General features: G+C 41.6%; 1 protein-coding gene across 1 annotated transcript in view; it reads right to left on the bottom strand.

The window, feature by feature from the left end:
* Window positions 1–5,071, bottom strand: part of LOC102994593 (immunoglobulin kappa light chain-like) — a 53,333-nt gene extending 48,262 nt beyond the window's left edge. The window contains exons 1-2 of the mRNA XM_024129969.3: window positions 5,023–5,071; window positions 4,814–4,898 (exon numbers count right to left, since the gene is read on the bottom strand). Of these exons, the coding sequence (XP_023985737.1) occupies window positions 4,814–4,898; window positions 5,023–5,071 (134 nt within the window). The remainder of the gene's footprint in view (window positions 1–4,813; window positions 4,899–5,022) is intronic.
* Window positions 5,072–9,796: the final 4,725 nt, after the last annotated feature.

A 9,796-nucleotide genomic window follows, 5' to 3' on the forward strand; every position in this document is an offset into this window, starting at 1 on the left:
CTTCTCTTGTGTTTCCCTTTAGAGAAGTTCTTTTAGCATTTGTTGTAAAGCTGGTTTGGTGGTGCTGAATTCTCTTAGCTTTTGCTTGTCTGTAAAGCTTTTGATTACTTCATCGGATCTGAATGAGATCCTTGCCAGGTAGAGTTATCTTGCTTGTACGTTCTTCCATTTCATCACTTTAAGTATATCATGCCACTCCCTTCTGGCTTGTAGAGTTTCTGCTGAGAAATCAGTTGTTAACCTTTTGGGAGTTCCCTTGTATGTTATTGGTCATTTTTCCCTTGCTGCTTTCAATAATTTTTCTTTGTCTTTAATATTTGCCAGTTTGATTACTATGTGTCTTGGCGTGTTTCTCCTTGGGTTTATCCTGTATGGGACTTGCTGCACTTCCTGGACTTGGGTGGCTATTTCCTTTCCCATGTTAGGGAAATTTTCGTCTATAATCTCTTCAAATATTTTCTCTGGTTCTTTCTCTCTCTCTCTCCTCCATTTGGGACCCCTATAATGCGAATGTTATTGTGTTTAATGTTGTCCCAGAGGTCTCTTAGGCTGTCTTCATTTCTTTTCATTCTTCATTCTTTATTCTGTTCCATAGCAGTGAATTCCACCATTCTGTCTTCCATGTCACTTATCCGTTTTTCTGCCTCAGTTATTATGCTATTGATTCCTTCTAGTGTAGTTTTATTTTCAGTTATTGTATTGTTCATCCCTGTTTGTTTGTTCTTTAATTCTTCTAGGTCTTTGTTAAACATTACTCTTGTTCCTTCATCTGGTATATAGCTCTCTGCCTTTTCATCTTGTCTATCTTTCTGTGAATATGGTTTTTGTTCCACAGGCTGCAGGATTGTAGTTCTTCTTGCTTCTGCTGTCTGCCCTCTGGTGGATGAGGCTATCTAAGAGGGCTTGATGGGAGGGACTGGTGGTGGGTAGAGCTGACTGTTGTTCTGGTGGGCACAGCTCAGTAAAGCTTTAATCCACTTGACTGTTGATGGGTGAGGCTGAGTTCCCTCCCTGTTGGTTGTTTGACCTGAGGCAACCCCCAATCCTGGATCATCTTCACTGTCATTATTCTGAATTCTTTTTCTGGAAGGTTGCCAATCTCCACTTCATTTAGTTGTTTTTCTGGGGTTTTATCTTGTTCCTTCATCTAGTATATAGCCCTCTGCCTTTTCATCTTGTCTGTCTTTCTGTGAATGTGCTCTTTGTTCCACAGGCTGCAAGATTGTAGTTTTTCCTGCTTCTGCTTTCTGCCCTCTGGTGGTTCAGGCTATCTAAGTGGCTTGATGGGCAGCTCTGGTGGTGGGTAGAGCTGACTGTTGCTGTGGTGGGCAGAGCTCAGTAAAAGTTTAATCCACTTGACTGTTGATGGGTGGGGCTGGGTTCCCTTCTTGTTGGTTGTTTTTCCTGAGGCAACCCAATACTGGAGCCTACCTGGGCTCTTTGATGGTACTAATGACAGACTCTGCGAGGGCTCACGCCAAGGAGTACTTCCCAGAACTTCTGCTGCCAGTGTCCTTGTCCTCACGGTGAAACAGAGCCACCCCCCGCCTCTGCAGGAGACCCTGCAACACTAGCAGGTAGGTCTGATTCAGTCTCCCCTGGGGTCACTGCTCTTTCCCCTGGGTCCCGCTAGCCTTCAAAGTCTGATTCTCTAGGAATTCCTCCTCCCATTGCCAGATCCCCCAGGTTGGGAAGCCTGACATGGGGCACAGAACCTTCACTCCAGTGGGTGGGCTTCTGTGGTATAAGTGTTCTCCAGTCTGTGGGTCACCCACCCACCAGTTATTGGATTTGATTTTACTGTGATTGCACCCCTCGTACCATCTCATTGTGGCTTCTCCTTTGTCTTTGGATGTGGGGTATCATTTTTTGGTGAGTTCCAGTGTCTTCCTGTCGATGACTGTCCAGCAGCTAGTCGTGATTCTGGTGTTCTCCTAAGAGGGAGTGAGAGCACGTCCTTCTACTCCGCCATCTTGGTTCCTCCTCCTCTGGTAACACTCTTATCCATCGTTTGTAGATTTTTTGATGATGGTCATTCTGACCAGTGTAAGGTGATACCTCACTGTTGTTTTGATTGGCATTTCTCTAATAATAAGTGATGTTGAGCATCTTTTCATGTGCTTTTTGGCCATCTGTATGTCTTCTTTGGAGAAATGTCTATTTAGATCTTTAGCCCATTTTTTGATTGGTTATTCTTTTTTTTATATTGAGCTGTTTGTTTTTTGTTTGTTTTTGTTTCACAATAAGTGGTGAGGAGCTATTAGATATGGAAATGTAAATAACATGAGAAATTTAAATGAAATTCTGACCCATCTAATACCAGGCAAAAATATGAATTAGAGTATAGTCTTCATGTGAGAGGTAAAATACTGTTGCTTCTAGAAGAATGTATAGGAAAATATCTTTAGGCCCTAAAGGTAGGCAAAAATTTATTGAACAGAACACACACATAAACACATGAAGTAACACATGAAGCAAACACAAGAGAACAAAAGAGATAATAGAGTGCTTTATAATTAAGAATTGCAAATGATATATAATTTATGTATTATATGTGATTCATATTACATAAATATGCAGAAACATGTATAGGTAGACTTATAAAGAGTCATTCAGGGCTTCCCTCGTGGCGCAGTGGTTGAGAATCCGCCTGCCGATGCAGGGGACACGGGTTCGTGCCCCAATCCGGGAAGATCCCACATGCCGCGGAGCGGCTGGGCCCGTGAGCCATGGCCGCTGAGCCTGCGCGTCCGGAGCCTGTGCTCCACAATGGGAGAGGCCACAACAGTGAGAGGCCCACGTACCACAAAAAAAAAAAAAAAAAAAAAGAGTCATTCAATACGATCGGTCATCAGGGAAATATAAATTTTAAATACAACATCACTTCAGGTTTACCAATACAGATTTTTAAAAAAAGACTGACAATACCTCTTATTGGAAAAGATTGCAGCAACTGGAACTTTTATACATGGTTCGTGGATTTTAATATGTTCACCATTTTGGAAAACTATTTTGCAATTTTACCAAACCCATCCCAATCCTATGACTTGGCACTTCCACTCTTAGGAGTGTACCCAAGGGAAATGAGTACATAAGTCCACAAAAGACATTGCAAGAATATTCCAAAAACAACTATATTCATAAAAGCTGAAAACAACTCCTTAAAGAATGAATAAATTAATTTTGATATATTCATATATAAGATATTCTGCAGTAAAAAGGAACAAATTACTGCCACACCACCAACATAAATGACGCTTAAAATATATTGGTCGAATAATTGACAGGAAGGTAAGGAGATTCCGCATATGCCCCCAGCCCAACACATGTACAGCCGCCCCCATTATCAACATCACTCACTAAAATGGTACATCTTACAATTGATGGACCTACACTGACACATCAAGATCATTGAAAGTCCATAATTTACCTTAGAGTTCACTCTTGGTGTTGTACATTCTGTGGGTTTGGACAAATGTATAATGAAATGTTATACATCATTTTAATATTATACAGAGTATTTTCATAGCCCTGAAAAATCTCTGTGTTCTGCCTATTCATTTCTGTCCCCCACTGCACCCAATCTCTGGCAACCACTGACCTTTTTATTATCTCCAGTCTTTCCATTAAGAATGCCATATAGTTGGAATCATACAATATGTAGCCTTTTCAGATTGACTTCTTTCACTTAGTAATATGCATTTAAGTTTGCTCCATGTCTTTTCATGGCTTGATAGCTATTTCTTTTTAGAGCTGAATAATATTCCACAGTCTGAACATACAACAGTTTATTTACCCCTTCACTTACTGAAGAACATCTTGTTTGCTTCCATATTTGAGCAACTATGAAGAAAACTGCTATTAACATCCCTGTGTAGGTTTTTATGTGGACATATGTTTTAAACTAATTTTGGTAAATACCAAGGAGGGCTATTGCTGGATCAGAATGTGAGTGTGTATGGATATCTACCTAGGTAAGCACTCTTCAGGGGTTCCCAGACTACAACTGAGTGGGGTTAGAGTAGGTTCACTGGCTCTGCCGGTCCACAGGTTATAGTGGGTAATAAGTCCGCTTATTCTCACCCAGTTTCCAGGGGGGTAAGTATCCTTCTGGGTCCCTTCGTGGACGGTGCTGAATCTTACAATTCCCACAACAGGGGGCATAGTTCCCACACCTGGAGCACCAGGGAATCACTTATTTCTTCCACTGCTTCACTTAGTAGCATACTCCCCAGACTTTAAAAGGTTATAGTTTAGACTCACACTCCATGTATTTAAAAAAAATCCCTGCTTGGAATATGTAGACTGGCTTTTGCTGAATGAACCCTGACTGGTACCATAAACAAGACCCTTCAGTTGTAATCATCTGTCCTTTATTAAATCAGATGACAAAGTGTCATGCTGCTGGGGTTGAGGAGGGGCAAAGAGGGTTAGTGTGCTGAGGATTCTCCCTGCTACTCCTACCAAAACTTCTAGTCACATTCAAAGTGTGGGTGTATCTGAGAAACACTCTCAGCAGATGAGGGCACCAGGAGCAGCTGGGGCAGCCCAGCCTCACACATCTGCATCTCTGAGTGGTTTATGTTCTGGATTGTAACACCGGGATGTATACCACCAAACTGCTGACAGTAATAAGTTGTGGCATCTTCAGCCTCCAGGCTGTTGATGGTGAGAATGAAATCTGTCCCAGATCCACTGCCACTGAAACTGGATGGGACCCCAGTTTCCAACTTGGATGCAAAATAGATCAGGAGCTTAGGAGCTTCCCCTGGTTTCTGCTGATACTAGGCTAACAAAGTGCCAGTACTCTGACTGGCCCGGCAAGTGATGGTGACGGTCTCCTAGAGATGCAGACACAGAGGATGGAGACTGGGTCATCTGGGATTCACAGTTGGCACCTGTGATTGGAAACATAAAAAAAAAATCCATGTTATTACTAATATTATAAGAGGACTTCCCTGAAAGGCCAGGCAGTACTGACCACACTGGGCTGAGCAAATTCTCAGTGTTCTCTGTCCTTACCTGGGAGCCAGAACAGCAGGAGGCTGAGGAGCTGAGTGGGGGCCCTCATGTTCACTCTGTGTCCTGACAAGGACTGATTCTTTCACAAGATATAACCAGACTATTAGTAAGTCTTCAGGGCAATGGGCTGTTCTCCAGCAATATGCAAATCAGCAGGGGATGGGGCAGAGTTAGGCACGGCTGCAGAGCTGGCCAATCTCAATAACACAGCACAGGTGCAGTGTCTTCCAGATGCCCAAGTCTGATCGGAGCAGCTCAAATTTGGCTAAAGACTGTGTTTCCTCCTGGAGGCCGAGGGATTGAATCAGTCTAGTGTTCTTTCAGTACAGCGATCTTTTGCTATTTTCAATGTTCATACAATGTTTTTCTTGCTACTTTTCCATTTAAGATAGGTTCTATAATTTCTTTAAATGATACATCTGACTTCCTGATGCCCTTGGAGTGATAAAGTATCAGCACAGAGAGATAACCCAGGATAACTACAGAGTTTCCCCTACATATTCAACAATGTACAGATGGATACAGACATGTGAAGAATCTACTGATGTCATAGAAAAATTTCTCTGAACTTATTAGAGGAAAAACCTGCAGAGCTCACACAGAGCCAAGATTAGTTGTTTCCATAAGCCAGAGAAGAAAATCTCAAAATTCATGAGGCATCACATTGTGTACTCTGAAAGGCTTTGTTTCAGTAGTGGGGCAAAATTATCCCTATACCAAATGCCATTTTGGTCTGTCCTAATAAAGCTTAAAAGCAAGACCAATAGAGTCCAGCAGTTTCAAGTGACAAGACTAGGTACTGCAGAAGAAAAGATTAGTGATTTTAGCAATAGTAAATATCCAAAATGGAGCACAATGGGGAAAAATATTGAAAAATTACAATAAAATGAGCTGAGCATTAGTGAGCTATGACAACTTCAAGCAGTCTATTGTGTGTATAATTGAAGTCCTGAAGAGGAAGAGGTAAGGAGGAGAAGTACAAAAACTATTTGAATGTATTGTCTACAATTTTCCAGGGTTTAAGAAGTCATTCCAAAGGTTTTCGAAATTAAATAGCCACAGTCAGCTAAAAACCATGAATTCAGTGGCTGAATAGAGAAGCCCAAGGAAAAATCACACAACTTACCTATAACTCCCTCTGTAGTCCTGGCTGTAGTTGCAAATAAGTTTCTAGCATTTGAATGGCTGGGGGAATATCAAGAAATTATCTTTGAAATGAAAACACAACCCTCATAACTAAAAAGTAGAGTCAACATTCGTTGGTCCTCTTTGGATTCTGAAGGTAACATATAATCTTGGAGTCAGGTGTTCTGATTCATTTCTTAATGACTTGTAAGGTTACTAGTTCTGAGTGATCCCCAGAAGAAGACTCTGCACTAAGTACAACCTGCAGTGGACACTATGACCTAGTGGACCAATGATGCTAAAGTGCCTGGGGTAGATCGGGACAGTGTGTGAAGGCTGCAGAAAGCTCCAGCAGGAGAACCACAGTTCAGCCCTCTAGAGTAGTGGAATAATGCCATAATCCGTTCTGAAGATATCAATTCCCTTTTTGAGATATGGGTCCTAATTTGCCATTAATCTCTAGCTGTCTATAGGCTGACAAGGAGCCATGTGACTTGAGTTGCTCTTTATGAATTGAGTGGTAACAGATCCACCCGTTTATAAACATATGCGTGCACAAGAGCATTCTATCATCAGGTAGAAGCAGGATATACAGGCTAGGGCTTGACTTGACAGGCTAGGGCTTGTCTCCAAAACACATACGATTTATACATGTAAGTTGCTCAAACTCTCTTGACAACTATACTTGCTGAATTCCCCCTTTTTCCTCATGCTATACCTATAGCCTTATGTGGATTCCTTTTAGCAAACTGATTAAGAAAGGAAAGAATTCAGATCAAATTTATGCAGAATGCTTTCATCCTTTCAGAGTAGATTTTTATAGCCTTAAAACCCACTTTAAGGATAGTAGGGGAAGAATCATATCCAATTAATTTGATTAATTTGATCATATCCAATTAATTAAAATCTTATGAGAGGTATTAACTGCTTTCTTCATCCCATTGCTTTCCTCCTCATAAAGGCAGGCATTCAACATATCTTTCTCTCATTGTAGTCTCAAAGGGGAGCAGGAGTCCTGGTCTCCTATGATTACCTGCTATTACTGGAAAACCCTGCATCATTTAAAAATGTATACAATTTTAATTTTAAAATATTTTCTGAATGTTTAATATATGTAATAAATGCTCTTGGTTTAATGGAAATTAATTAATTCAAAAATTCACATTAAAATTAATTGACGCATTTAAGGTACAATTTTTAACAGCAAACTTGGCAATATGGTACATGAAATTGGATATATAAATTGTGAGGTATCACAGGGGATTTGTTTTGAGAATATTTAAATATACAAAATAATGTTATCAAATATATATAGAGAGAGGAAAAAGTACAAGAGGAAGAATGAGAAAAGAAAGAAAGGAAACAAGAGAAAGAAGGAGGGGAGGAATGAAGGAAAGAACCCATATGCTCACTATCCTGTTGAGAAATTACTCTTGAAGTTTGTAGGTATTTATTTTATCAAGATGGGAACTAATCAACTTTGTTAGGAGCCCTGCAAACCTTTCTGCCCAACAGGATTTGATATACAAATCAATTTCCTTGTTTGCGAGGAACCACAAGGCTCCGCTGAGAGATAAGCTTGCGTGTGTTAAGGTTTATGTTCAGAGAGGTGAAGTTGTAAAGGGAAAGTTATATATTGACAGAAATCTTTCCAGTATTACGAGAGCCCCCAAGTTGCTGACTATCCCCAGAATCTGAGAATGTTACAGAGCTTACCTGAGGTCACAGAACATTGATCAGTCACTTTACAAAACAGAGCTTAGGAGCCTCTCCTAATCTTTGAAATGTCTAGGCTGAAGTCACTGGCCTGCAGCCAGTGGTGAGTTTCTCTCATGGAGTCATGGAGGCTGGAAACAGTCAGCATGGTATCCCTTCTGGCCCCAGAGAGTAAACATGACCCACATGTCTCCAGTGTTCTCCAGGTTGAACCACCGTCTTCTCAGCAGAGTGAACCTGGATTCTCACACTGCAGTGTGGGTGCTGTGCTCTCCGGTCCCTCAAGGACTCCTTCCTCCAGTGATTTCCCTCCCTGTGGCACATCCCTTGCAACGTGACTCTGCAGCTCCTTCATCAGGAGGTGGAGTCTATCTGCCCACCCTTGATTCTGGGCTGCTTGTGACTTGCTTCGGTCAATAGAATGTGGCAGACAAGATGTTGTGTCAGCTCCAAGTCTAGACCAGAAAAGACCTTGCATAATTTCTCCTTAGTTTCTTGGCCTCCTATAGCTGACATGCTATCGAGTCATATCTGAAAACCATGGAAGATTAGAGACCATGTGGAAGAGAGTCCAGTTATCAAAGGTAAAGCTATCCTAGGGGAGCCTACCGGCCAGGCAACCTCTGAGGGAACCCAGGCTAGAATTGCAGATCTCTCTCTCTCTCTCTCTCTCTCTCTCTCTCTCCCTCTCCTCCTCTCTCCCTCTCTCTCTCCCCAGTCTGCAGCTGAACACAAAGTATAAGGAATCCCAACCAAGATGAAGAACTACCCAGAAGAATGCAGCTTAAATTGACTGTGCATAGAATAGTGAGAGAAAAACAAGCTGAAGAAATGATGACTGAACATTTCCCAAAGCTGATGAAAAATATTAACCCACATATCCAAGAAGCTCAACAAACCCCAAGTGGGAAAAACACAAAGAAAATTACACTTAGGTACATCTTAGACAAACTGATGAAACATCATAAGGAGAAAACTTAAAAAACAATCAGATTCAGGAACAAGTTACTGAAAAACAACAAACTGAATTTTCATTTTGCAGTCCACAAAAAGTGCACACATCTTGTGCACACACACAAAATGCAAAGCAGAATACAAGACAGCATCTTCAAACATTGAAGGAAAAATACATTAACTTAGATCCATATCCAGAATATATGTCCTTCAAAAATAAAGGTGAGGGGACTTCCCTGGTGATGCAGTCGTTAAGAATCCACCTGCTAATGCAGGGGACACGGGTTCCATCCCTTGTCCAGGAAGATCCCACATGCCATGGAGCAACTAAGCCCATGCGCCACAACTACTGAGCCTGTGCTCTAGAGCCCGTGAGCCACAGCTACTGAGCCCACGTGCCACAACTACTGAAGCCCGCGCACCTAGAGCTCGTGCTCCGCAACTCTTGTTGGAGCCACCACAGTGAGAAGCCTAAGCACCGCAACGAAGAGTAGCCCCCGCTCACCGCAACTAGAGAAAGTCCACGCGCAGCAATGAAGACCCAACACGGCCAAAAGTAAATTAAAATAATAATAAAATAATTTTTAAAAATAAAGGTGAAATAAAGACATTTAAATATCAAAAAAAGAGACTGAGACAATTTGTCTCCATCAGATCTGAATAAGAAACACCAAGGAAAATTCTTCAGGCTGAAGAGAAATTTTACCAGTTAGAAACACAACAGCAGTGTGGAGCAATACAAATGGCAAATACACAGGTAAATGTAAAAGAGTTTTTCTTTGGTTAAAATTTCCTTAGAGACTCCCGATTATTTAAAGAAAAGCAAATAAAAACATATTGTCGGTTTAAAAACAACTGTAAAAATAAAATGCATGGCAAAAATAGCACAAAAGGGGCTTCGCTGGTGGCGCAGTGGTTGCGCGTCCGCCTGCCGACGCAGGGGAACCGGGTTCGCGCCCCGGTCCGGGAGGATCCCACG

This window comes from Physeter macrocephalus, chromosome 12, assembly GCF_002837175.3.
Source record: "Physeter macrocephalus isolate SW-GA chromosome 12, ASM283717v5, whole genome shotgun sequence".
Classification (NCBI taxonomy): domain Eukaryota; kingdom Metazoa; phylum Chordata; class Mammalia; order Artiodactyla; family Physeteridae; genus Physeter; species Physeter macrocephalus.